This window comes from Hippocampus zosterae, chromosome 6, assembly GCF_025434085.1.
Source record: "Hippocampus zosterae strain Florida chromosome 6, ASM2543408v3, whole genome shotgun sequence".
NCBI lineage: Eukaryota > Metazoa > Chordata > Actinopteri > Syngnathiformes > Syngnathidae > Hippocampus > Hippocampus zosterae.
The window spans coordinates 1,992,242-2,019,717 of NC_067456.1; the positions used below are offsets into that span (position 1 = coordinate 1,992,242).

The 27,476-nt window shown below is 50.7% G+C and overlaps 3 protein-coding genes across 8 annotated transcripts in view; 1 reads left to right on the forward strand and 2 right to left on the reverse strand.

The window, feature by feature from the left end:
* Positions 1 to 27,476, forward strand: part of vsig10 (V-set and immunoglobulin domain containing 10) — a 172,362-nt gene that overhangs the window by 83,717 nt on the left and 61,169 nt on the right. The window contains exon 1 of one of the 2 annotated variants that reach the window (XM_052068981.1): positions 26,430 to 26,456. The exons of the other annotated variant lie outside the window; for it this stretch is intronic. The gene's annotated coding sequence lies outside the window, so the exon portion shown is untranslated. Of the gene's footprint in view, positions 1 to 26,429; positions 26,457 to 27,476 lie in introns of those variants that run through there. 2 annotated transcript variants of the gene reach the window in all.
* Positions 460 to 9,078, reverse strand: LOC127602640 (zinc finger MIZ domain-containing protein 2-like). 2 transcript variants are annotated; one of them, XM_052068917.1, is made up of 21 exons: positions 8,348 to 9,078; positions 7,302 to 7,360; positions 7,018 to 7,132; positions 6,731 to 6,939; positions 6,500 to 6,656; positions 6,069 to 6,293; positions 5,892 to 6,003; positions 5,670 to 5,782; positions 5,491 to 5,580; positions 5,209 to 5,377; positions 4,993 to 5,134; positions 4,819 to 4,897; positions 4,376 to 4,507; positions 4,191 to 4,293; positions 3,968 to 4,125; positions 3,821 to 3,888; positions 3,657 to 3,725; positions 3,264 to 3,535; positions 2,749 to 2,918; positions 2,390 to 2,563; positions 460 to 1,799 (listed from the first exon to the last, which is right to left on the reverse strand). In XM_052068917.1, exons 2-21 carry the CDS (start codon positions 7,349 to 7,351, stop codon positions 1,683 to 1,685), a joined length of 2,724 nt encoding a protein of 907 aa, XP_051924877.1. In that variant the 5' UTR covers positions 7,352 to 7,360; positions 8,348 to 9,078; the 3' UTR covers positions 460 to 1,682. The 2 variants fall into 2 exon arrangements, with proteins under 2 accessions (XP_051924877.1, XP_051924876.1); XM_052068916.1 differs by having other exon boundaries at positions 8,344 to 9,078.
* ogdha (oxoglutarate dehydrogenase a) lies at positions 9,316 to 26,898 on the reverse strand. Of its 4 annotated transcripts, XM_052068901.1 has the most exons (24): positions 26,754 to 26,869; positions 26,070 to 26,161; positions 24,227 to 24,646; positions 22,883 to 23,059; positions 20,335 to 20,437; positions 18,963 to 19,001; positions 17,283 to 17,398; positions 16,933 to 17,087; positions 16,694 to 16,840; positions 16,377 to 16,467; positions 16,119 to 16,298; positions 15,929 to 16,057; positions 14,824 to 15,156; positions 14,564 to 14,666; positions 14,361 to 14,489; positions 14,041 to 14,191; positions 12,667 to 12,794; positions 12,401 to 12,579; positions 11,750 to 11,821; positions 11,539 to 11,664; positions 11,358 to 11,430; positions 11,104 to 11,267; positions 10,267 to 10,421; positions 9,316 to 10,083 (listed from the first exon to the last, which is right to left on the reverse strand). In XM_052068901.1, exons 3-24 carry the CDS (start codon positions 24,464 to 24,466, stop codon positions 9,963 to 9,965), a joined length of 3,111 nt encoding a protein of 1,036 aa, XP_051924861.1. In that variant the 5' UTR covers positions 24,467 to 24,646; positions 26,070 to 26,161; positions 26,754 to 26,869; the 3' UTR covers positions 9,316 to 9,962. The 4 variants fall into 4 exon arrangements, with proteins under 4 accessions (XP_051924861.1, XP_051924860.1, XP_051924862.1 ...); XM_052068900.1 differs by lacking the exon at positions 26,070 to 26,161 and having other exon boundaries at positions 26,754 to 26,898; XM_052068902.1 differs by lacking the exons at positions 18,963 to 19,001; positions 26,070 to 26,161 and having other exon boundaries at positions 26,754 to 26,898.

Genomic DNA, 27,476 nt, shown 5'->3' on the forward strand with positions numbered 1-27,476 from the left:
CGCTTTCTGATTGGCCACAGTTCACATTTGTCATTTGCGTTTGGTGCGTTGACAGTACGGGCCAATTGAGAGAAGAGTTTCGCACAGGGTGCAGTCTGCAAGGCGGGGGCGTGCTCTCAAAAGATCGCCCCGCCCTGCTACCAAACGACAAGTCTTGAAGCGCCTAAGCAACGCGCCTCACGCATGACGGACGCCCCGCGTGGCCAATCGTGGGCAGCGCGAGATGGACGAACGTCACCACCCGCAGTCTAAGCGCGCTCCTGTTGTAGCGAGGGGCGGGATGAGAAGAAGAATGCGCGCTCACGCGCACAGGGCGCGGTCATTAGCACGACGAAAAAAAAAGAAGCCAAAGATTGCTTTAGTTGATGAAGAGCGAGCCAATACCTGCTGAGAGGCGCTCAAGTCTCAATGAGTGAAACCAAACGTTTCAAATGACTGTCCTGAAAAGTTGACGTGGGCTTTCGTAAAAGTCATTTCCCTTTATTCACAGTCATCATTGCGACAAAAGAGCTGATCAAAGAATATTGAAAAGATGTAAGCAATAGGACGGGGCCCGCGGTGGCTTGGAACCCAAAACCAACATCATCACAGTCACTTATTGGTTTGATTTTGCAGTTCTTAATATTATTAAAGGACGAAGTACATCCAAGGAAGCAGCGGAGGAGGAAGGAATGAATTAGGTCCAGATAAAAATAAAGTTGATTATGGTTTAAACGACATATTTCTAAAGCTGCAAGAAACCGTTTTTGGAATGCAATCAACCAAGAAATGTGAACTTGTCATCATCGGCCCGGGTGATAGTAACAAACAGTTAAGAGCAAATTTGGAGCACAAAAGCATGTTTGGGGTTCTAAAAAAAGGTTTTGGTGTCCATTCCTTGAAAATTATTTTATTTTCTACCAGATACTTTGAATGGTATTATTTTAGTTTACCTTTAGACACTGAACTTTTTTCTTATTTTCATTTGGTTAAAATAAAATGTTAAAAAAAATTATCTACATAAACAATTTTGAAATACTTATATCATGAATAAATATTCCAGCTGTATGCGCCCAGCCCTACACGGTCATGACAAGATGTTTTTGGTTTCATTTTGCCTGTGATTATTGCAAGACGAAGGAATCCCTTTTTATTTTCTTGTCTCTGGCAGGCGTCCACTTCACCGGCAGGAAGTGGGGTCACCGACGACAGGATGGAAAGTCAGCGACCACGTCTACAAATCCTGGTGACGAGAAGCCGGGTCTGATCAACACCCCCCCCCCCCCCCCCCGTTTGGTTGCGCGAGTCCCAGCCAAAGTCTAATCGAAGGCTGCGAAGCAGGAAGTCACTCTTGAACACTTTTTGCCACTTCCTGTTCATCGGGAGGCTGCTGCATCCGCTGACAGCAGAAGCAGAACATCAAAAAGTGGAAGGGAGAGAGGGAAAAAAAACAATCAGTGAGTCACCTGCTTGAATTTCTCGCATTTTGGTTAGAGGGTCAACTTTGGCTTTTCCAAAGTGGGGAAAACAAAATGGGCATGAGGAAATCCGTTCACTGACACGTGGCGCTTTAGGGACCTGAAAATTGATTTTTTTTTTAAGTGGGGGCGGGGTGGGGTGGGATACTTGATTGTTGAAAGACAACAATGAATGACACCAGTGTAAAAAGTTGAGCGAGAGCAAAGAGGAATGGTCGAGTCCGCTCAGTTGTCCTCGAAGAGAGCCAGCAGGTCGTCGTTATTGTTGTTGCCACCGCTGGGGAGGTCCGGCGGGCCCAGGTACGACAGCAGCTCGTCTGGGTTGCTCAGCTCCGGAAGCAGCTGAAACAAAACACACACACACACACACACACACACACACACACACACACACACGTTACTATGACAACACAAACAAGCGCCCACTCTCCCCTGCTCACAAAAACTAATGAAGTAACTGCAACCATAAATTTGGAGAAAAGCAAATGAAATGAAAGTAAATACATTTTTTTTAATAAAACTCGACTCTGTTTGTAAAACAAAATCAAAACTGTCATTAATGAATTAAAAATGACCTACATTTTCCTTTTTTGTCAATTAAAATCTTCTGAATTCGGTCAAGCCGTGCATCCAGACATAAGAGAGAATTGTAGTTTTTTATGGAATGGTGAATTTTTTATAAATCTTGCATTTGACAAATATTCTGTCTCTCTTAAACAACGTAGTACTAAAACTAAACATACGCCCCCCCCTAAAAAAAAAAAATCAGAACAAATCGGCTCTAAAAACAAATTTAAAACCAACAGAGTCAAAAGCCAGCATGAAAAGAAAACAAAAACCAAGTGGACTGAGCCCCCCCCCCACCCCCACCCCAAACTACTGCAGCCCCGACACGCACACACACACACACGCCATGAACTCAGTCGGCTCACATCGAGAGAAGTTTCCGGAACCTCTGCGCCGAGGCTGAAGGCGTCACCGTGGAGACGAGCGTTGTGGTTGCTAAGCTGCTGCAGCATGGGGTTGGCGGCCCCGCCCACCTGGGGGTTGCCGTGGAGACCGACAGACGGCTGCTGAGGATGGGGAATGCCGTGGGGAGCCGACATCTGGCGGAAGGAAGCGAGCCGTTAAGTAAAGAGCGAAGGAAAGTGGGGGGGAGGGGAAGGAGGAAGAAAGCAATTTAGGTCGAAAGGGAAGGGGGGGGGCAGAACGCAAGAAAAAGAAGGAAGCAAAGGAAAGAGAAAGGAAGGAGGAAGTCTTGTCAACGCTCGCGCAACGACGGCGGCGGTACCTGCGCCGTCGGCGGCAGCGTCTTGTCGCCCGCCAGGAGGGCGCCGGACAGTTCGGAACGGTAGGAGAGGGGGGGCGGGTCGGGCGACGAGAAGTCCCCCCCGACCGTCCCCGGGGTGACGGGACTCGCGCTCACGTCCGAGAACGGCGTCTGGCCGGGATACGACGGAGCTGAAATAACGGCACACGGCGGTCCGCTTCATTCGGATGAAGTGGACTTTTTTCACCAGATGCCTTGAGATACGAGTCCATATCTCAAAACAAACGACTCACTTCGACGGCTCTCATCTGGAAAAAACGCACGCCCAAACGCGAGTGCGCGCAGGCTAACCCACGCTAAGGCGCTAACTGTCGCGCACGCAATCGGACCTGCATGCACAACACAGATTTTACACTCTGCACATTTTGCCGAATGAAAAACAAATTAAAATTTCATTAAAAAATAAAAAATTAAAAAAAGAAGAAACATCTGAAACTATTCAAAGCCAAAGCGTTGGGCGTTCCGTCCGTGCGCACCTGCCCCGGAGTAGTCGGGCGTGTTGCTGCGCGCGCCCGCCGGCGCCATGGCGGGGTAGCGTGCGGGCGAGGACGAGGATGCGGAGGGAGGGGCGGGGCCCAGGGAGGCGATCATCTCCATGACACTGGGCAGCACCATGTGACTCGGGCTGAGGGTCCGACAGCGCTTGAGCGCCGGGCCGTCCGACTCCTCCTTGACGTGGACGTCCGGCTTGACCGGAACGGGCTTCCAGCTGCACACCGGGTCGATGGTGATCTCCTCGTACTCCGAACTGAACGCAAACGTGAAACGTCAAGACTGTCAACGGAGCTCGACGACTGTCAACGGAGCTCGACGATCGTCACGCGATGGTCGGTCGCTCAGCTGTCAAGCTTGTCACGTGAGCCGCTCACTTCTGAACGTAGATGAGAATTCCCAGCATGTACTGATCCACTTCCAGACCCTCCAGCAGAGCAGTTTTACTGCGCGGGGGTGCACACACAGGTTTCAAGAGGAATGGTTACCATGGCGACGTGAGGAAGCCCCCCCCCCCGTCCAAGTGCGTTTCTGGACATACATGCACACGGGACATCTCCATGTTCCTCTCTCGCAGTTGAGTTGCAGGTACGACTCCAGGTCAAAACACTGCGCACAGGAAGTGGATTCCAGCTCAAAAGGCGGACGTGGCTCTACCGGAGACGCGCGATCGCACGCGAGCGCGTACCTGTACGTGTCTGCAGTCGTGTCCTCTAGCTGGCAGTTGTATGCGGCGAAAAGTGATGGGACACTTGAGCGACACCCTGATGGCCGTCTGCTCCACGCCGTCCTCTCCGTTGAGCCCGGGGGTCCCGGGGACGGAGCCGCTGCTGAAGTTCCTTTTGACTGCACGCACGCGACAACGGCGTTAAGAACGTGGTCAAACATGGCCGACCGTCGTCGCGACTCACTCTTGGCGACGCAGTGCTCGGCGGGGAGTCGCTTCTTCATCAGACCCTGAAGAACCGAACGCACGGATGGACGGTGGACCAGCTGCAGCACGAACAGGTGCGACTGCGCGACACCAAACGGGGACAGACGGTGAGACGGACGACGGAGCGAAGGAGAAGCGGGGGCGACGGGGCGCTCGACTGACGCAGCAGCAGGCGGTGACGGTGATCTGGATGGTGTTCCTGCCCAGCTGGCACACTTGCTTCAGGTACAAAGGCTTGTGCGACGTCTTGTTGTCGCCGCGCTCGATGCTCAGCGGCGTGGCGTTCACGCTCACCTGAGGAACGGCCACAGGGAGCGTGATTTGAAAAAAAATTTTTTTTTGGGGTGGGGGTTAAAGTCAGGTGATCCGCGAGGTCAAATTCAAGGTCATATAGGTCAAAAGGTCATCTTGCTAAACGATTGCATATTTTGGAATCCTCGTTGAATTCTTTTTCCCCACAATAGCAGTTTTGTGAAGATTGGCCCAGTGCTTTATGAGACGGAAGGGTTCGAATCAAGGCGGCCACGCCCCTTTTTGCCAAACATTCGGCATGGGAAGCAGCGAGGAAATGGGATGGGAGGCCGGTTGTCACATGACTGTCTTACCTGAACGGAGGCTGGCCAATTGGTGTTCATCTGCCGATCCTCATGATGGTAACACTTGAACTGAAGTTCCAGGTCTGGCCTGCGTGTCCGCACACACACACACACACACACACACACAGTTCAGCACTTCCAGTCAGGTCCAACTCTTCTTGTGAAAAGGGAGCAGGAAGTGACCTCATGATGAGCGTCTTGTACACGGAGTCTCTGAGCGAGAAAACGTGGTTGCTGACCGCCAGGTTGTGTTCCAACCTGAAGGGCTCCAGGACCACGCCGTCTCGCACGGGGAACGTCAGACGCAGGTCGTCGCTCGGGTTACCTGCCCAACAGGAAGGTCAGGTCGCCCGCCCCCTTGTGGCGCCGCAATGCAGGCGGCTTTGGTTGAACACGCACCTGTGGGCAGGGCCGGTTTGATGTCGGGCAGGAAGGAAGCTTTGCTGATGTCACTACCGTTGCCGCCGGGCGACATGTAGGGCGGCGCCATGGAGCTGCCGGGCGTAATGGGCGGAGTCGGGTTCCCGGGAACCGGAGAGCTGGGGTAGCTTGGCAGCCCTCGGCTGGGCTGACTCACATTGCACGCGCGAGGTGAATAATGACGACCATACACACACACACACACACGCATGCACAAAAACACACACACACACACACGTCAGCCCACACATACACACTTACCCCAGAGATCTGGTTAAAGGAGTTGTAAATGCCTGAGACCCCCCCTGATGACATAACACTCAAAGCTCCGCCCTGACCATTGAACTGCTCCTGCAATAACCACACACACTTACACGAGTGAAAACACACACACACAAATACACACACGGGCACGCTCAAGTGTGCACGCGCACACACACCTTGTAGTATTGCGAGTTGGAGGGCACAGACGGGGGATACTGAGGGAGGGACAGCTTCTTGTAGGAGGGGGCGGAGCCTGCCCTTTGTGGGACGGGGCATGGACTACCAGTACCTGCAGAGTTCATAAAGGCAAAAACAAGAAGGGCTAAGCTAACGGCTAAGCTAACATTTGCATTAGATGTTAAACCTGAGCGTGAAAACTATTTTGTTCAGAAACTGACCCGGTTGGTACTGCGAGTACAAGCCCGATCCAGGCGGCCCACCCCCACCTGAACCCGGCGTGGAACTGGAACCGATGGGAACAGCGTATTGCTGAGGGGCCCCCGGGAAGCCCTGAGGAGGAAACGCCATCGGTAAGATTTCACTCTCGCCGATCGATCGGCCGAGCGGCAGCTCACCTCCGGGTTGTAAGGCCGCTTCAGGCCCTGCGGGGGCCGCGGGTGAGGCTGTTGTGGTCCAGGTGAGTAGTTTTGGTGTGGCGCCACCCTCTGGGGACCTCCAGGCCCATACATGGGGCTCATAGAGGCCATGCCTCTAGTGGGGCCGGGTCCTGCCCCCATGCCGGGAGGGGCGCGGGGAACTGAGTGGGCCATGAACTGGCTGTTGTACGATGGGCCACCCATCTGAGACGCAACGGACAGGTGCGGCACGCGGTCTAATTAGGTGACCCCCACCAGAAGCAGGAAGGCCTCAAAGAAGTCAAGCGGACTAGACTAGTTGGTGGCCCACCCTGCATTTTTTTAAAAGTGATTTTGGTACGTTTGCACATACTCGCAGACCTGCGCCACTCGGTGAGATGCGGGAGAAGTAGACAGGAAGTGGCGCTTACCTGTCCGTAGTTCATTTCCTGGTTCTGCTTCTCTTGGATGGCAGCCACGGTCGCCGTGGCGGTGGCAGTCGCCGTGGCGGCGGCGGCTGCCATGGCTGCCGCCGCGGCTTGCGTGAAGTCCGCTGCCCCCCTGGATCCATTGGGGTTGGGGGGGTAACTATGTGTGTGTGTGTGGGAGGGTAAAATAGTCACCACCTGTGAGCACCACACGGTTAAACGTGCGACACCCACCTTCCCGGGTACCCGCCCGGGCCGCCCATGTAGCCCCCACCAGGCCGGCCGTACGTGACCTGGTTCGGATAGGCCTTGTTGAGCTCCCCGTAGCTCTGCTGGCCCACATAGCTCTCCGGGGCCCCTGCCATAGACGGCCCCCCGGGGCCATGCATCACAGGCGCCCCAGCCGGGTTGGCCCCAGGCCCCATCGAACCGCCGCCCAGGCCCTAATGCGGAGAGAAGGCAGCATGTGAGACACGGGCAAGAGTGCGTACGCAGAGCGTGACACACTGCGTGTGTCATACCTGGCTGGCCGAGGGGTTGGTGACCCCCCACACGGTGGTGACCACGGAGAGCGACCCCGGGGGCTGGTTCGTGGGCTGCTGCCAGCTGGAGGGCTCATACCCGTATGAACCCTCGCTGGGGACACAGGGAGGGGGAGGGGTGAGTGGACGAGGCAAGGGCCAACTGCATGTGTGTGTTTTTAACATGTTTGTGTCAGTTTTAGGAGTGTGTCTGTGTGTGAGATGAGGGTGTGTAAATGAGTGTGTGAATGTGAGTGTGTTTGTATGCTCGTGGACCGACGTACCTGTGTGGGTTGCCGGCCAGTCCACCCTTCATGTGATTGAGCGGATTCATTGGGGGTCTCTGCGGACAGTCAACAGCAGCCAATCAGATGACCTTAAATTGGCTGAGACCTCTCCCTCATCCCACGCTCGCTCGTCACCCAAAAAAAGATGAGGTGCAGCCACAAAAATTAGGGGCATGCCATATTGGCTGACATCAACTTGAGAAACTTGTTTGGGTTTGTTATTTGGAGAGGGACAAGTGCTGATACACATTTGGAACTGTAATCACACCATAAACTCATCAACACACCCAGTTTTCAAAATCACGTGTGTTGTGATGAACGAGATATTTGGACCGCGTGAGGACATCAATGGCTGTAAACACACACATTGTACAACCACGCACAACAGTTAAACACACAAGAAAGAATTAAAACTACACGTACACACACTTATATAAAGGCGTTACAACCACACACGCACACACACACACATAGTCTTTAGGTTGATTCGTGAGCTAATATTGAGGTCAAGTGACTGAAGACGAGCTTCGTTTGAAAATGTGCGTAGGAGACATTTTGGTAGGAATATTGCTCATGTTCATGCCAACCCAATAACCAAGCGCCTACGCCGCTCGCCTTAGCATTAGCATTAGTGCGAGCAACCGGCATGGAACTCAGCTGCCCGCCGCTAAAAACACGATTCGGATTCTCAATCACACACGCTCGCCGAATGTTTAGAAAACGTCTCGGCAATATGTGATGACAAAAAAATAAAATAAACATGAACGTGGGCCCTGTGAAAAGTAGCCGTCTTTCTCCAGATGTTGAGCGGTTAGCTCGACGAGCCGGGCTAGCTCAGCCCGGCTGGTGACAATGCAATGTTAGCAAGCTAAGCCTTAGCAGCAAGCTAATGTCTCACGAAGACACTTATTGTTAACAATGTCCGAGTCCAGACAATTTTGTCTTCGGTTTAGATAAAAGACGCGCGTGTGTGGGGGAGCTGACGAAAGTCAAGCGCGGCGACGTGCGTATGTCAAGAGGAACCGCGGGGCCGCTTTACCTACTCCGCTTGGCCGCCGAACAAGCCCCACTGCGGGGCTGTGCGCTCTGTGCTCCTCCGGGCCTCCGGGTCATCAAGTAGCTCAAGCCCGAAATTAGTCACTGATGGCGGGACGACCTGTTTCAACACGTCCCTTAATGTCCACAAAATATCCTCCACCGAGACCCCAGATTCGCCCGTGGAGCTCCGGGTTCACCACCAGGCTCCTTCCTGCCTGCGCGCCCGCCGACCACCGCGTCGACTATCCGGCCTCGGCAGCCGTCAGCATCCCCCACTGCCCCGCGGCTCCCCGACCACCAGCACCGCAACCACAACGCGCTACACTGCCGGGCACTGTGGGCTGCTCGTCCGCGGCTTTGCTCCGCATTGCCGCTGTCACACTGGAGAAGACGGCGGCCAACTGGAGGAGGAGGGAGAGAGCTGGTTGACACCGAAGGGAGGGAGGCAAGGACGGGAGAGTTGGGTGTTCTCACTCCAAACATCAGCACCCGATATTGCTAATGTACGTTTTGTGTTGTCCTATTTTAAAATATATTCTGTTACATACTAAAACAGACTAACGGGATGATGCCTTATTTTGTAGTACTCCGGCAAAACATGCTGTCCATCACTTGCAAACGGCATCTTTAAAACCTCTCACACTATTGCACCTGTCTGAAATCAGCCTGTTTTTAGGGGCGGTCCTCTCTCATGCAAGATGGGCAACTTCTCGCCCCACCTTTTCGACACCGGGACCAATCCTGTGATGACGAGTAGTGGAGCTTGGGTGTGCCGATTAAGTGAATGGTGAGGATTTAACGGAAACAACTCAGTTATCAAAAAACATCTTACCGGGTGAAGCGGATCCACGGATGTGGTGGTTGTTTGTCTGCATGTGCCTTGACATCGAATGGGATCCAGTCTGTTGTCTGTCTATATGTAACTGTACAGCTGCGATGGAGGCATGATGTCATTAGAGAAAGCGTAAAGATGTATGGAGTAAACAAATCTTTATTGAATGAAGCAAAACAATGAAGAGAACGTGGCGGCTCCCCTCTAGGAAAATAAATACATGATCTTTTCTTGTCGTTCACGTCAAAGCTCAACTCTCCTTTGGCACCGACACTCGCCACAAAAATAATCTCCAGCGTTGCCACGGCGACACGCTGAAGGCCAAACAGCGGTGCTGTTAACAAAGTGGAATACAAAGGAAAAGTCCCCGGCTGGGTTCTTCGCCATCTTTGATCAAACCAAACTTATTTGGTTTCTTTTTTTGTTTTTGGGCGACCACAAAAAAAAGCCTGACACTCGTTCATAAAAGCGTGGAGAAAAAAAAAAGTGTGCGATGCAGAAGATGTTTCCTGCACGTCTATGAAAAAGATGACTGGGGTGTTAAAATCAGCAAAAGCCGCACAGAAATCATTGTTCTCACTGGCGGCCTGTAGAAGGTGCTGCTGGGAAAAATCCTGTCTTAGAGTGAAAGTGACATCTAATTAGCAAAGTCAGAGAAAGGACAAAATAAAAAGAAAATGAACCTGTTTGGAGTTTTAGATGTGCGTGTGTGTATGTGTGAGAGGGATACAGGGGTCAAAGGTTAGGGTTCACTCCATCTACTGCAGCGTCAGAGGTCATCAGGAGGTCTACTGCTGATCCTGGAAGGCATCCAGACCGAAGGCATTGTCCAGGAAACGCTGAAGCTCCATAAGGTGAGTGTTCTTGTTCCCCGTCGCGGGTGCTGCGGCGGGGTCACGACCCGCATACCTGAGGCCAAAAAAAAAAAAGATTTAAACAGTGAAGTGTGTCTCAAAGCATAGAGAGAGAGAGGAGGAGACCGAGCAAGAAGGAAGTGGGAGAAAAAGTTAGGGGTTAAATGAGAGCGGGAGAGAAGGTTGCGCAAGAAATTACAGAGAAAGAGAGAGGGCGACGTGTGTGTGGTGCGCTGACCAGACGGGTTTGGCCCTCTGGATGGTGGTCCTGATGCGAGGTTTGACGTAGTCGTAGTAGCCTTGGTTCTTGTGCTCCTCCTGACACCAAACCAGGTCGGCGTTGGCAAAACGCTCCGACTCCGCCTTGACTTGGTCGAACGGGAACGGAGACAACTGGATGCACAGCACACGCCACAGGCATCCTGGTCAGTAGCTATTCCGGGTACTCGAGAATGACTCAAGGACCCGTTTCGGCCTGACATCACTCACAACTCTCATTGCGAAAGAGGGACTACTATGTAGTAGACTACATAGTTGCGCATAGGGATGTTCAGATATTGAATTATACAGTAGACCATGCATGTCCAAAGTCCGGCCCGGGGGCCAAATCCGGCCCGCGGTCGAATTTCATCCGGCCCTCGGCCCCTGTCATAAAATCAGTGCCGTCTGGCCCGCAGGTTGGGCGCAATGGAACACGTGTTGCATTGACTGAGGTCTCGTAGACTGGTGAGTGATGTTTCATAGAGTACTGCTTCCCTCTAGTGGCTAAATGAGTAATAGCATTCACTAAATGAGTAATAGCATTTAGACACTAGAGGGCATCACTCACGAGTTAACAAGACATCACTCCGTGTTTATATTTACTAAAATTTGTTGAACAATATTGTTGTTCAATGTAAAGAATGTCAGCTAAGGTCGGCCCCCCCGACATTTTACCACATAAAATCTGGCCCCCTTGGCAAAAAGTTTGGACACCCCTGCACAGTAGACTAAGCGCTAAAACACTCAATCAAATACCCAGTCCGCTAAAAAGTTCAGTAGAAATGGGGACTCGGTTCAAAAAGCGACGGCGTACCTGCTCAATGCGTGCAATGGCAACCGTCGCGTCCATCTCGCGGTTCTTCCTCTCCTTGGTAAGCTCGTAGTAAACTTTGCCCGTGCAAAAGATGAGCCTCTTGACCTCATCGGGACGCTCGGCCGCCACGCCGTCCTCGGGGATGAGCCTCTGGAACTCGCTTCCTGTACGAGGGATGAGCAGGAATGAAAAACATTATACAAGCATATAAATGTGTGTGTGTGTGTGTGTAGAGGGAGAGCAAGAGAGCAAACCTGGCAGCATCTCATCAAAACTGGACCTGGCCTCTGGGTGGCGCAGAAGCGACTTGGGGGTGAACACAATCAGCTAGGAATAGAAACGGGAGATGTCAAATGTCTTTTTTTTTTTTTTTAATACTCCCCCGCAGGCCGTCCTCCCCCCCAAGGTGCGTGCGCAAGTGCACTTGAGTCTGACCGGCTTCCTGAAGGGCAGCAGGATCTGCCGGCGTATCACGTGGAAATAATTGCCAGGAGTGGAGCAGTTGACGACAATCCAGTTGCAGTCGTACAACTGACGCACCGCAAAGTCGTCGGTCAGCATCTGGGCGGGAGACAAGTCCATTGGGCGGCGCACGCACACACACGCAAGGACAGCGTGCAAGCAGAACGACATCTTGATCTCTTACGGGCATGACGTCAGGGTCGTCGTTGCACATCTGAAGGAACCTCTCCGGGCGAGCGGAAGAATGTTCCGGACCCTGAAGACGAGAGAGACAGGGGACGTCACGAGGCGCACACACCGCGTTCCCGTCACATCGCCGGTCGTCTTTCACACACACGCTACGTCACCGAATTTGAAGCCGAGGATCATTGAAAGGAGCTGCGGCCATCAAATATTTTGATATTAAATTCTATTGCACAATCCGAACGTCTGGATACAAATACAAGAATATAGAATTTTTGCTTGGTTACAGAACAATTATGAATACACAAGATAAAATAAAGTGCACCTACTTGTGGTGCCATGAGGAAAAACATGTCATTTATGAGGAAAAACTGCATCCAAAGGCATTTTTGGTTCCACGAGTTACATTCGAGCAAGCTTTTAATAGCTCGCGGAACCCGTTTGGCAAGACGCCATGACAGCTAACAAGAGCAAGAACCGTATGTGTTCTATTGATGTTACTCGTGTGTGTGTGTTTGCAAAGCTCGCTGTTGCTCGTAGCGTTAAATCTGCTTTACCATCGGCTGCTTATTTCTATTAGAAGTCGACGCCGTTTCGCATGACATGTTAGCATTAAACTCGGCGACGTTCCGGCGTATCCCGTCACACTCACCATGCCCTCCATGCCGTGCGGCAGCAGCAGCACGATGCCGTTCTGCCGGACCCACTTGGCCTGGCCGGGGCAAATGAACTGGTCGATGATGCACTGCGCCGTGTTGTGGAAGTCGCCAAACTGCGCCTCCCACAGGATCAGCGCGTTGGGACTGGCCATGGCGAAACCCAGCTCGAAGCCTGGGTACACCGTAACACGTGTAAGTTCACACGGGCAGGAAGCGGGGGGCCGCGGCGGGCGGGATCTCGAACAAACGAGGGACTGACCGAGGACGCCGTACTCCGACAGGGAGCTGTTGCAGACGGTGTAAGGTGCCTGGTCTGGGGCCAGGTGATTCATGGGGATGCAGGTCCTCTTGTCCACGTTCTGATCGTGAAGGACGTGATGACGGTGGCTGGAAAAGCGCACGTACACTTGCGTTCAAAAGTCAACACACCACAGACAAATTTGTAAGATGTGCCATATAAGTGAAAAGGCAAAATTTGTTGTTGTATTGACTGTCTGCAGGTAATGCTGCACCATTTATGGGTTTATTACAAGCTAGGCTAATTTTGTTGGGCTGTCTGTGGCCTTTCCCAATCATATGTTAGCATCAAGTGAGCTGGCGTCTGCAATACAAAAGTATGTGGTAACGGTAAACATACACTTTAATTCCTCTACATTTCGGTTTAGGTCAGGCATGTCCAAAGTCCGGCCCGCGGTCGAATTTCATCCGGCCCTCGGCCCCCGTCATAAAATCAGTGCCGTCTGGCCCGCAGGTTGAGCGCAATGGAACACGTGTTGCATTGACTGAGGTCTCGTAGACTGGTGAGTGATGTTTTATAGAGTACTGCTTCCCTCTAGTGGCTAAATGAGTAATAGCATTCACTAAATGAGTAATAGCATTTAGACACTAGAGGGCATCACTCACGAGTTAACAAGACATCACTCCGTGTTTATATTGACTGATATGTCATATTTCAAATGGTCCTTGCAGTTGTGGATATGTGTATTGCTTGTTCATTTCCCTGTTGTTTGAGTCAAAGGTTTTGTGACTATTGAAAAGTCATGGTGATACATTTTATGTTTCAAATCAATCAATTTGCACTCAGGAGACTTCTTTTTAAGAAAAAGTCAAGTGAATAAGCAGTCGCATGTGATATACCTGTTTCAAATGAACCAAAAGAAATTCTTAAGATTGTTGAAATTAAAATAAAAATGGAAATGTAAAACAGACTGCCTTACTAAAATGTGTTGAACAATATTGTTGTTCAATGTAAAGAATGTCATCCAAGGTCGGCCCCCCCGACATTTTACCACATAAAATCTGGCCCCCTTGGCAAAAAGTTTGGACACCCCTGGTTTAGGTAAAAAAATTCCGGCAGGAGTGGTTATAAACGTGACAGTACTTGTTGCAACACCGCTACCTAGTGGTCAAACGCCTAAAGCGCACTTGCATGTCAAACTTTGCTTGCAAGGTAAAGCAGTCTGCAGAATAGCGCAGCTAAGATAACGATCAAGAAAATCACGACATAGTCCCTTGTTCCTCCATCTGGTCACATTCTTCCCTAACTCGCCCAATACTTCACAAACTACGCCAGGCTGATGTACATTTCGAGCCCAGCCGTGCGCAAAGAGTAGATGAAGTGGCTGCAACCCACCTGAAGGTCCCTCGCTCCACGTCCTGGCCCGACAGGCGCACGTGGATGCCTTCCTTCAGCAGAGAGCCGAAGGCCATGTACTCCCCCAGGGCCCAGTCCACCGTTCGCTGACGAACCATCTCGGCGCGCCCCTTCAGGACGCGACTCAAACCTGAACACCGCACGTGGCGCGCACAGACGAGATTAGATAGGCAGATGGAGACAGAGAGCAAGACAGATATAGATCTCGAGAGCTGGATAGATGGAGAAATGGGCTAGTGAGAGTGACTGTGAGGGAAATGAAATGATGGGCCTGTGTGGACGTGCGGTTTCGACGTGACCTCCATGGATGGTGAAGTCCTCCACGGGGACGGAGGAGGCCACTTGTCCAATGTGGTTGAGGTTCTCCTCCGTCAGTCCGGTGGAGGGACAGCTCATGGACTTGGGCTGCCCGTCCAGCGTGAAGAAACCTGTTGCACAAAAAGCTCTTTGACGCGCAGCCCGGATAGGATCCGAGCGCTCGGGCGCGCTGGGGATGGCGTACCGGGCCACGGCGAGTCCAGCCAGTGCTTGATGTGGAGGATCTTCTCATCCTTGGAGCGGGCATGGGCCTCCTCGCAAATCTTGTCGTACTTGGCAATCTCCTCCTGCGTACACAACTGAAATGACTTGCCAGGTTTGGGAATAACAATAGGAACAGAATATAAATGACCGCAAAAGTGCCAATGGCTTCTTGAATCAAATGTGGATGCTTTGATCGCTTTCCAGAGACTTGGTTGGCTAACTGGGAACAATCGGTCACACCTCGTACTCTTGTCGGGTGACGCTTCCGTCGGCGATGAGCTTCTCGGCGTACTTGAGCAAGACGGGCTTCTGCTTTTTAATCTGCTTGTACATGAGCGGCTGCGTGAACATGGGCTCGTCCATCTCGTTGTGGCCCATGCGCCGGTAGCACACCAGGTCCACCACCACGTCTTTGTGGAAGGTGGCCCGCCACTCGGCCGCCACTTTGCACACGTAGATGACCGCCTCCGGGTCGTCGGCGTTGACGTGGAAGATGGGAGCGTTGACCACGCGCGCCACGTCCGTCGGGTAGGGCGACGAGCGAGCCATACGCGGGTCCGTGGTGAAGCCAATCTAGCCGATGAGAAAGGGGGGTATAACGCTTTGTCCTCTTCCTGACTTAATCCATCGAAAAAAAGACGTTTAAAATCTTCCGCTTTTTTTTTTTTTACATGTTACAACATAAGACAAAGATAATGACGTTGAAGCATTGCCACCCCTCCCAGAACAGCCAACTTATCTCTCCTTTGTAAAATTTGACAAATACTGAAGAAGAAGAATTGGAAAACAATCAAATGATCTGCCGGTAATTCATAGCTTTGAATTATGAAGTCTTAAGCGACATCAGTATATCTTCCGAACCGCTTGATCCTCACTAGGGTCGCGGGGGGTGCTGGAGCCTATCCCAGCTGTCTTCGGGCAGTAGGCGGGGGACACCTTGAATCGGTTGCCAGCCAATCGCAGGGCACCACAGAGACGAACAACCATTCGCACTCACACTCATACCTAGGGACAATTTAGAGTGTTCAATCAGCCTGCCACGCATGTTTTTGGAATGTGGGAGGAAACCGGAGCACCCGGAGAAAACCCACGCAGGCCCGGGGAGAACATGCAAACTCCACATAGGTAGGCCGGAGCTGGAATCGAACCCGGTACCTCTGCACTGTGAAGCCGACGTGCTAACCGCTGCACTACCGGGCCGCCCGACATCAGTATATATTTTTAAAATTCATCAGTGAATTAATTGGTTAATCGTAACATTATTCTGACAAATGTTGTCTGCCTGATAAAATCCATGTGCAAGTCAAACAAGTGAGAAGGTATGACCTCCAGGGGTGGGCCTAACCTGGTTGTTGACCACCACGTGCACGGTGCCGTGCGTGGTGTAAGACGGCAGGTCGGAAAGATGGAAGGTCTCATACACGATTCCCTGACCGGCGAACGCGGCGTCTCCGTGGATGAGGATCGACATCACCTGAATGCAGAGGGGCAGGCGTCAGGGTCCGGCTCGGGGTCAGGGGTCGGCCGCAACTCACCCGGTTTCCGTCGTTGTCCCCGCAGTAAAACTGCTCGGCCTTGGTCTTCCCCTGCACCACCGGGTCGGCCGCCTCCAGGTGCGACGGGTTGGCCACCAGGGACAAGGTGATGTTGCGGTCGGTCACGCGGTTGATCCTGCGGTGGTACATGCCCAGGTGGTACTTGACGTCGCCGGAACCCTGAAGACGGCGCATCATCAGCCAGGCATAACCGCGGCCGCGGGCAACGGAGCGCAATCGATGAGAGGAGCTCGCTACCTCGTCTGCCGCCTCCAGCTTAGAGTCAAACTGACAGAAGATCTGCTCCAGTTCTTTACGGATCACGTTGGCCAAAACGTTAAGACGCCCCCTGGTGGAAAAAAGAGCATGGAGAGAAAAAATAAATAAATACTTATAACTTTCAGTTGCCGCAGGTCCAACTGAACTTGTGAGCGGAGGTCATTGTTCAAATACGCCTTCATTTCTTGTTTTGTTGACACACACACACACACACACACACACACACACACACACACACACACACACACACATAAAAGATGACAGAATGCAGTGGGGGGGGGGTGCGCGTGTGCTACCTGTGAGGCATGCCCATGATGACGTACTCCACCCCGCTTCCGGACGATATGTCGATGATGGTCTTGAGAGCCGGGATGAGGGACTCGCATCCCTCCAGGCCGAAGCGCTTCTCGGCCGACCACTTCTTTTGCAGGAACTCCTCGAACCTGCATGGCACGCGCACGCACGCCAGTGGACGTACGTTCTTCCTCGCGCTTGTTTTGACGTTTTCAGTCGAGGGCGCGGGGGGGGGCGCTACCTGGTCGAGCGGACCATGCGGGCCAAAAGTGTCCTCTTCTCTTCCAGGTTGAACTGCATGACGCCCGGTGTCTCAAACTTTTGCCGGATCCACTGGCACTGCTCCAGGTCATTGATGAACATGAACTCGACGCCGATGTGCTGACAGTACGCCATCTGGGGGACGGTGACGGCATTACATGTAAAGGGGGTGAGCGGTTTGACACAGATACAGATTTGACACGCTTTTCTCAGCGGGATTTTTTCTCAAAACATGTCACAGAATTGTGCCCCACTGTCACATGGCCATCGGGCTAATTTGCATCATCCCGCCCCCTCCCCGGACAGCGAGTATGTGGCGAGAGTGCAAACCTCCAGTCGTTGTATGATCTCCTTCAAGGGCAGAGCGCTCTCGGAACCTCCGATGAAGGTGGTGGTGGGAAGCCTGAAGACCTTCTCCAGGTCCGACTCGTCCAGGCCGTAGAAGCCTACGCGTCCCAGCATGCACCGGGAGACAAAATGGCAGGTTAGGCCCGTGCTAAAGAGGCCAACGGAGGCGCCACTCGGCCGTGATGAGTGAAGGCGCGGGCCGCAAGGACGGAACCGTTCCGATGCATCAACCCAAAGTTTCCCTCGAACGTCGCAGCTTCCTTCAATCATCAGCGCCGGGTGACTTCGACACCATCATCCTCCTCCTCCTCATCGCGTCCCGACAGTGAAAGGCGACGTCACGCGCATGCTAACGCAAACGTCGCCGTGTTCGTAGGAGGACACCGTCAACCAGAGCAAACGGGACAGGACGGAAAAGACGAGCGGAGACGTGACCATGGTTGTCACACAAGGGGGGGTGAAGGCGGGTGACGGTTGGATTGACAGATGGGAGTTAGGTGCGATCGTGAGGTGGACTTCAGGCGACGAGTTAAGTGTTGGGCGGTAGGTGAATGGCAATCAAGAAGGGGGGGGGGGGGGGGGAGAATTAACCTGGCAGTTGGGGGAGTTAAGGCGCCAGTGGGACATCAGTCAATTGACAGGCAAGTGACGCTTGAGAGAACGCGGGCGATTTTTTCATTTGGTAGATTTTACGTAAAAAAAAAATAAAAAATAGATTAGAGATTGAAAAATGAGGTGACGAGCACCCGTCAGATAGCGGTGAAATGCCAATTAAGTGACAGGTGACGGTTGCGATGGGAGTTAGCTGTCAAATGCGAGTTAACTGGAATTCAGATCAGATGATGCTTCGGTCCGAGCTTGCATTTGACGCATAAGTGATGGGTGACGTGTTTTGTAGGCGGAGTCAGGTGGCAGTAAGGTGACATGAAGTTTCAGGCGCAAGACAGCAGTTAGGCCAGCGATATTTATCCCGGCGACAGTGAGGAGAAAATGATGTGAAAGCGGGAGAGGGGGGGGGCAATTAGAGACATGTGGGTGGTTAATTAATGTCATCGGGGGAAACAATGATTTCGGCAGCGGGTAGTTGTTGCGCAGCAATCGGGCAACAAGATGACGGGGAAGCGTTGGGAGTCACACCATCCTCTTAACGGTCCTGACAAATTGTCCGGAAACAACCTGGGATCTATCAACCGACGAACAACCAATAGTTAAGAACGCCGCTCGGGGGGGGGGGGGTTCAGCAAGCGTGGCGTGAGCGTGGCGGCCGTCTAGGCTCAGCTCACCGTGATTGTGGATTCCTGCAGACTCCTGCCGAGATCTTCCGAATGGGACAAACATCTTCACACCTGACACGTCACACAATGCCAGCGTCTCACCTTCAATCTCAGTGCGACATCGTCACGTGACACACACTCAGCGGTAGCGGCTAGAAGCTAACTGCACACACGGCAAAACACACAACGAGAGGGGGGATCCCACTTCAACGCCGTTTGATCTGATTAGACGTGTAGCTAACGAAGGGGTTAGTGAGTGTGTGTGTATCTCGGTGTAAACTGTAAGAACGACTCTCAGCTGCTCTGGAGAAGAAAGGCAAAAGTTGGTCCGTGGCGCACACACACACAAGCTCGCAACGCTACGCTACAGCAGCGCTGCTTTTCGTACCTCCGACCGTGAGCAGTTTCAGACGATCCTTGACCGCGTCTGGACGGGGGTGGGGGGGGTGGGGGGGTGGTGGAGGGAGCGGCAGCACAGGGAGGAGACATCCGGAAAAGTTAGTCACCGACAACCCGCTTCTACAATACAACCCACGGCCACTAGGGGAGCAGCTTAGCATAGGAGCTCACAAACGGTGCCAGAAACCGCAGCTGTCGCCTCGCAGGCTGGATAAGCCCAAGCCAGGGGGGGGGATAGGGGAGGGGCTAATTCCTGTTTGCCGTCAGCAGGAGAGCTAAGCGAGGCTAAAGCTAATTAGTTGTTAGAGGCGCTAGGCATCACACTCCAGCAAGAACAAAACTTCCCAAAGCGGTTCTCAAACCGCGGTCCCGGAACGCCTGGAGCAGAGACCCGGGGTGCGCAAAACGGTTTGCAACTGCGCGCTGACGACAGCTGCCTGCCGAAAGCCAGAGCTTTACATGCAGAGCTTTTTTTGTTATTGCGATGGGTTAACTGCTTACATGTGATGTGATCGACTCCAATTTGCCGTTTGGTCAGAAAGCCACCATTGTCAAGTGCGTCACCGTGGATTTACGTCACGCTATCATGACTGAACTTTAGACGTGACGTCTGATCGGATTGGCCAAAGGAATACTTCCGCTTGGGTCTTTTTATCTCGATCGAGGTGTTTGCGTGGCGCAGAAGGTGCCTAACATTCCGCTCGACCGTTGAGTTTCTTCATGCAGGAACCGCAATACGTGGAAATGAGTGAAAAAAAAAGGTTAGCAATGTTCAGATTGTTGTTAAAGAGAGAAATGATTCCCATGTTATTTAAGGCTACGCATTGTCGGTGATTACGCGGGAGTCTTTGGAAACATTTGTGGACCCATAAAGTTTGAGAACCGCTGACCCTGAAGTCACTGAACCATTCCTCTTGTTTGTCAACAACAACAGCAGCAGCAACCCCTAACGTAAGATGCTCCGCAGCAGCAGGTCTCCAAAGCCGCAAATTCTACAGAGGGCTCACATTCCCACCTCACAGCCAGCGACATCCATGGGAGTTAGCACCTAAAACCTTTTCGTGGAAGCAGTAACAAGACCTTTCGCTTCCCTAAAAGCCGCATCGTGGACCTTCAGTCTTCAACAAAACAAGGGATCTGCTGGCTCCAAACATTGCAGATGTTTCTCCACGTTCCTTCAAAGTGTATGACCAAAGTGAGGAGAAGAGAGGTCCTCCTGATGGTCAAGAAGGTTTTGGAAGCGATTGGGAGCGGAAAAAGGGGGTAATTTGGGGCTCGCGGAGGGGTGGGGGTTAGGGGGGGGTGTGTTCGGGGGCGGGGCCAGAGCAGCAGGAGTCTGCAGAGCCGTTCCGGTTCCTCACCCAGCTTGTCCGAGGACGTGATAATGTCAGTGGGCACGCACGCGTCCAGATCGGCGTCCATGATGCCAAGCGGGTCCAATTGGGCCACCTGGTGACCGCGAATCTACAGGGGAACGAGGACAGAGCCCACCCGGGAGAGGAGGAGGAACAGGAGGATGGAGGACAGTGAAGCCAAGTGAGGAAACACACGGACGAGCACGAGGAGTGGGAAAAGCAAACGAGGGGTTGTGGAGGAGAGAACACGGCAGCACACCAAGCAAACACAACCAAGAGGAGGAGGAGGAAGAAGAAGAGGAGGAGGAGGAGGAGGAGGAGGGCGGGTGGGACGGAGAAGCGACATTAACACAACGAGCACAGAGCACTTTTCCGTCTTTTGCTCACCAACATCTTGGAAGCCGCTATTGACAGGAGCGTCATCAAAATTCACACAGCTGATGCCCAGCGGGTCCAAGTGGGCATTGTGATGACCCATCACCTACACACACACACACACACACGTACAAGTGCACACGCACACACAACAATTACACTGTAACCCCCAAAGTTCAACACCCCCGTCGGTTGTTTCTTTCCGAGCGATTTTGGTCGACGTATGTAAAAATTGACTCGAAAGTGCTTGTAACTGAGCCATTTTGAATTTTGTCCAATTGTGACATCACAACAGGGACAATTTACATAATCCCGCCCCCATGCCCATTTTCAACACGGATGATCGAGAGGCCGGGCTGGCTGGAGATGTGACATTTCCAAGCGGCGACTCAACCAACGAGATCGAAGCACTATCAAAAGGTAAGCAGAGCTGCACTGCCAATCGGCAACAGAGGGAAGCGGAATCTGAAATATAACGAAGATGATGAGGTGATCGGCCAAAATGTTTCCGTTCAACTCAAGGGTTTGCTTGATGTTTGTTGACACACACACAAAAAGCTATTTTTCTCCAGATTGTGGGCAAAGTGGCTGAGTTTCATAAAATTTACTAATCCCGATTACTGAAAACAGTTGCATTAAACTTTTTTATTCATTCATTCATTCATTCATTCATCTTCCGAGCCGCTTGATCCTCACTAGGGTCGCGGGGGGTGCTGGAGCCCATCCCAGCTGTCTTCGGGCAGTAGGCGGGGGACACCCTGAATCGGTTGCCAGCCAATCGCAGGGCACACAGAGACGGACAACCATCCACGCTCACACTCACACCTAGGGACAATTTAGAGCGTTCAATCAGCCTGCCATGTATGTTTTTGGAATGTGGGAGGAAACCGGAGCACCCGGAGAAAACCCACGCAGGCCCGGGGAGAACATGCAAACTCCACACAGGGAGGCCGGAGCTGGAATCGAACCCGGTACCTCTGCACTGTGAAGCCGACGCGCTAACCACTGGACTACCGGGCCGCCCCTAAACTTTTTTAGTTATCCTTTTTTTCTTTTACAACATCGGGAGTTTTTATACCATATCATGAGGTTTTTTTTTGCTTTTGTTTTTTTAACCAACGGGGCACGGTGATGTATCTCTATCGTATCGAAATCAAGATATGAACAACATTCTCGATACTCCTATTGAAATGAGAACGATATCAGTACCACGTTTTAGAACACTAGCGGACCATATTCATCATTTTGTGATGAGGTTCGCAATCCACCAGGGGGAAAAAAAATCAATCCAATCGTGATGTCGAATTTATTGATTGTCCCAGCTTTTTTCTTCTTCCCCAAGATAGTTAAAAGAGGCCTAATACAGCCACGCAGAGGAGCATCACTATTTACCTTCCGCGGTCATCATGGCGTGAGACGGATCTGCCTCTACAAACAAGCTGATTTCAACGCTTTCCAGACACGGAGAGAAGGATTCTGACTCATCACGTGTGCCTGAGCGCTTTTCATCCTCGTGCGGTTTGTCAAGGATGGAGTGCGAGCCTATAAGGTGCCTCCCGGGAAAGACTGCGGTGTGCGTGCGGCTGAGGGAAGTCACGGGGGCTGGCACAGGTCCAAATCGGGCCTGAGTTTACCGAACATGAGACTCACGTGTCCTGTGGCGACCTCCCGCCTAAACTTGCTTCATTAGAATCTCTTTATTTCATCTTTTTTTTATTTTGCATTCAATTATCTCATTACATAATTGATTCATGAGTAAAGATTTAATGTATTATATTAAAACAACACATAAAAACAACAAGCACTCACACTCACAGTCACAGTCACACTTACGGACAATTCAGGCTGTTAAATTAACCAACCGTGCATGTTTTTGGAATACACCTTGATTTATAATGGAAATGTGAGTGGAAACATGAATACCGAAGGGAAAAAAAAAACCACGCAGGTACTGGGAGAATATGTAAACTCCACACAGGTGAAGTCAATTATTCATACACTGTTTAAAACCGAGACTCTTTTTTTAAACCCCTAAAATTAACCATACAACATATTTTGCTATTTATTTTAATCATTACAAATCTGAGCTGATTTAAAAACTAAATTTAAGGTCAAAATTTGCAATCAAAAATGGAGGCATGCTGTTTAACATGTTAGCAATGCTTGCGTTTGCGTGTACCTGGTAGGCACGGATGAGGGACTGCACAGCCAGGTGGTCCTCCACCAGTTTCTCCACGTTGGGCTGGGCTCCCACCAAAGAGGAGAGTTGAGGGCTGGCGGACAAGCCCAGAGGGGACTGATAGGCGGCACCGGGCGGGGCACCAGCATTGGCGTTGCGGAAAAACACATCCCACGACTAGACGGGAACGGCAATACATGTTAGAGCAGTTTTTCCACGACCCGCTACATGCTATACTAAGTTCCTCAAGTCAACTTGATTTATTTCTAAGTGTATACATTCGCTGCTAGAAATTAGCAGGGACAAGCTAAAGTTATTAGGCATCCATGTTAGCTGATAGTAATTAGCATCCTATGAAAAAGGGCCACACTTGAAAAAAAAAGGATGATGATAGAAACCACTGTCGTCAGTCATCAGAGGTTAACATTTTGCTCAGTAGATGCTACATGCTATGCTAGCTCCTAAGTGTGCGAACTAGCCGATAGCAGCTAGCATCGAGCAGCCCTTATCTCGTGACTTGAGTCACAGGAGAGGAGGTGGTCAGAAAAGACTTTGTCGTCATCCTTCAGGGGCAAACATTCACTGCTACAGGCCACGCTACTTCCTAGCTGAGTGTTAGCCGCGAGCAGTTAGCACTGAGTGGTCATGAGATAAGTCCGTATGAGACAGATTCCCAAACTCTGGGCCTGAGTCACACTGACCAATATTTACAAAGGGTGGAGTGTTGTTTAGCTGGATGCTAACTTCCCGTTTCTACTGAGGAATGAAATGTGAGTCATTTGTGGAGCGCTGCCAGATGACCCGAGCAAACACGCCCCAAGATTCCAGTCACTGTTGAGGAACCAAACAACAACACCACGCTGGCTGTCCTCAGGTGAGGACAGAATAGTTGTGGTAGCCCACAATATTTTGCTTGAACAAAAACATTGAGAACTTGAAGAGCGCCATTATTGTGAGGGAGAGACGCTAACAATAAGCTACAACACTTCAACAATGTATGAATCAGGTATTTAGTGTAATGCAGATTGCTTGTGGTTGTGAAAAGAATCGCATATTAAATCCGTATCGCGATTATGAGGGTGGCAGGGGTGGTGGTGGAAAGAAGAAATTACAACATACAGTATTTTTTCATTTTTTTGCCTACCAGACACCTTTCAGCTCAGCACCTTTTCAGAAGTCTGATCCAAAAGTATTTGTACCCGTGAACTCTCAAAGTGTACGGTTATGCACTTTGGTTTGGAGTCAGCCAGCCCTCCTTTTGCAGCTATTCCAAAATACTGCTGCTACTTGCCACTTAACTGGAACGCAAAAGAGGGAGCACATCACTTCCCCACCGGCGCTCACCTTGTGAACGCTCTTGGGGTTCTCTAGCCAGGCGAAGTACATCTCCTCCACGTAGTTGGAACTAGTCCCGTTCAGAAAGGGCTCAGAGGCCACGGGCGCCGTGTAGCACCTGAATTGCCCCAACGTCCTTGCGCCCGAGGGGACCGGGCCTGTGACTGGCCGCTGCGGGCCTACAGTCTGAGCCGCCTGCGAGGCGGTGAGCGGACGCAAACGCGCCGCACAAGTCCTTAAGCGATGCATTCGTGGTGTAGTCCTCCTTAAGCTCACGCGCACGTGGCCGCAAGCGAAGCAACGCTGAGTATGATAAAGATGCCGCTTAATCCAAAGGAAATTTTCTTTTTACAAAATCAAGGCGTCCTCAATGTCACGGCAGTACCGGTTGGACAGCAATTTCCACAGGTGCCTTCCTCCAATCAGATCCTGGGATGAAATGCACAACATGTGAGAAATAAAAGCATTCAAAAGAAGATTTTCACTTTTTAATACCAAATTGATTCTAGAAAAAAAGAACTAATTTAAAACAAGGTTTCTTTGGGTTTCCTTGTTGGAATTCCATTGTTCCTCCTAATACCAAATGAATGCTTTGAAACTGTTTTTTTCCCCTCGCCAGGATCAAATTCCACAGAAAACACAAATTTATTTTGTTTTCTTTTCGTGATGTGAAAATAAGTGCTTTGTCTTGTATAAATTTACACATCATGCTTCAGATTTTTTTTTCACTCAAAGTCAGCTATCAACTGTGATTGCCTTCCACAGGGCTCGTTTCCTGTCACACAAAATTATTCTGCTCATTAGTTCTACCCCTTGGCGGGAAATCAAGTCGTTTTTGTTTGGAGGAGAAAAATAAGTCGCTTGAGGGCTTTCGATACCACACTAAATATAGCAAACAAGTGGCAAAGTTGTCAACACTCTGTCACTCTGTTTTTTTTTTTGCTCCATGTAGAGCAGGGGTGTCCAAACTTTTTGCCAAGGGGGCCAGATTTTATGTGGTAAAATGTCGGGGGGCCGACCTTGGCTGACATTCTTTACATTGAACAACAATATTGTTCAACAAATTTTAGTAAGCCAGTCTGTTTCACATTTCCATTTTTATTTTAATTTCAACAATCTTAAGAATTTCTTTTGGTTCATTTGAAACAGGTATATCACATGCAACTGCTTATTCACTTGACTTTTTCTTAAACAGAAGTCTCCTGAGTGCAAATTGATTGATTTGAAACATAAAATGTATCACCATGACTTTTCAATAGTCACAAAACCTTTGACTCGAACAACAGGGAAATGAACAAGCAATACACATATCCACAACTGCAAGGATCATTTGAAATATGACATATCAGTCAATATAAACACGGAGTGATGTCTTGTTAACTCGTGAGTGATGCCCTCTAGTGTCTAAATGCTATTACTCATTTAGTGAATGCTATTACTCATTTAGCCACTAGAGGGAAGCAGTACTCTATGAAACATCACTCACCAGTCTACGAGACCTCAGTCAATGCAACACGTGTTCCATTGCGCCCAACCTGCGGGCCAGACGGCACTGATTTTATGACAGGGGCCAAGGGCCGGATGAAATTCGACCGCGGGCCGGATTTGGCCCGCGGGCCGGACTTTGGACATGCCTGATGTAGAGTATTTCGTAAAACAGCGGTGGTTGTTTTCAAGTGCTCTATAAGTACAGTTGAGGAAATTAAGACCTCTTTAAAGACTGAATGTTGTGACAGCAGTCCTGGAACCTTTCTCACACTTCTCGCCCAAAATGTTTTCGATTTGAAAAGCGGTAAAACAGGTAATTTTGGATTCGACCAGCAGATGAAAAGAAGCTGAACAAGATTTTGACCTTGTTCGCTCTCTCGCCTCCTCCGTGCCCTATCTGGGCCCGCCCACCGGCAATCTCTCCATTCCTGATTGGTGGTCGTGTTGGAATCCCGCCTAAAAATAGACTCAGCTGATTTTCTACTGAACGAGGCCCCTGTCAATCATCGCGTCCTCTTCCCCATATCGTCAATCAGCCTTGTTTTTCGTCTTCCTTGCGAAAACAATGTTCAACACCCAGCAAGAGTGACACAAACGGTCAAAGCGAACTAATAAATAACACATTCACACTGTCGCGTAGAAACACTTGGATGGCTTCGTGACTAGCATTAGAGCTACTTGCTTGTAGAATTAGCTTGCTAGCTCCTACTTTCAACTTGGTTCTTTGTTGTTGTTTTTTGGGGGCGATACGGTGTGAGCAGGTATACCAAAATGCCCTCAATCCAAAGTTTAATTGGCACAAAATCACGCTCGTTGGCGAGCATTGGAGGCACTAAAAGTCACGTTTCAGTTCCGCCTCAAGGTTGCTCAACTCCGTCAACGGCGCTAGCTAACGGGCTAGCATGTCAGCTAACAAGAAGTGAGATGGGTGTCGGATTCAAATTCCGGAGACCGCCGGCATTTTTTTATTTAGCTTGTACAATGACACCCGGAAGCCAGCTCGCGTCTGTAAAATATTCATCAGCAATCCGCGGGGCGGCTTACTGACCTCCAGAAACGCTGAGGAGCGGCTCGCCTGTCTGCCGGGTGCCCGGACGCCCTTCGACTCTCCCGGCGCATGAATGACAGCTCCAGCAAGGTCCCGCCGAGCCTGGGAGTGAGGCCGAGCAGGAAGTGACGTAACTGACGCACTGACCACGTTTGATCGCAATGTAAATCATATCGATTAAAATATAGGTTAACACTAGATAATAGTACACATAACATACATTTTAAAATAATTTGTATTTTTTACGGTGCTGACGTCACGACGTACAGTGCTGACGACGCATATCACGGCAGTGGGTACTCTCTTCAATCGGCAACTCGCGTTTCATAAAAGGTTATAACTCTGAACTAAACAATATACAATACAAAAGTACAATTCTAGAATGGCTAAAGTGATTTTCATCAAATTAATGGACATCGTTGCAGTCTCTTCATTTGTCGTCTGGCGTGACGTCACAACATAATGTCTGACCAAGGCGTCAGAAGCGAACTTTCACATCATTTATGTACATTTTTAAATTGAACCCCGTTATTGATGTTTTTTGATTTAGGTAGATAATTTTTTTAAGTCTTTTGATTTAATCATAAAACATGTCGGCTGCGGTTCCCAGCTTGCAGGACAGCGAGGGGATGTGCAATACTATTTTGTTGCTTGAACCACTACCTCAAGTGCTAAGCTTACAGGTCCACCCTCATCCTAGGCTCTATAATAAGCCGCTCCCGC

What these genes read in the sequence shown, in the direction of transcription:
- ogdha (XM_052068900.1), bottom strand. Translation starts at nt 24,466, where the DNA reads ATGCATCGCTTAAGGACTTGTGCGGCGCGTTTGCGTCCGCTCACCGCC. An exon ending in CGCATGGTCCGCTCGACCAG is followed by an intron (nt 16,841 to 16,932) that starts GTAGCGCCCCCC and finishes CGTGCCATGCAG; the next exon opens with GTTCGAGGAGTTCCTGCAAA. An exon ending in ACGTGGTGGTCAACAACCAG is followed by an intron (nt 15,157 to 15,928) that starts GTTAGGCCCACC and finishes CTCATCGGCTAG; the next exon opens with ATTGGCTTCACCACGGACCC.
- LOC127602640 (XM_052068917.1), bottom strand. Translation starts at nt 7,351, where the DNA reads ATGAATCCGCTCAATCACATGAAGGGTGGACTGGCCGGCAACCCACAC. An exon ending in AGGAAATGAACTACGGACAG is followed by an intron (nt 6,294 to 6,499) that starts GTAAGCGCCACT and finishes GTTGCGTCTCAG; the next exon opens with ATGGGTGGCCCATCGTACAA. An exon ending in CCAACTCGCAATACTACAAG is followed by an intron (nt 5,581 to 5,669) that starts GTGTGTGTGCGC and finishes TGGTTATTGCAG; the next exon opens with GAGCAGTTCAATGGTCAGGG.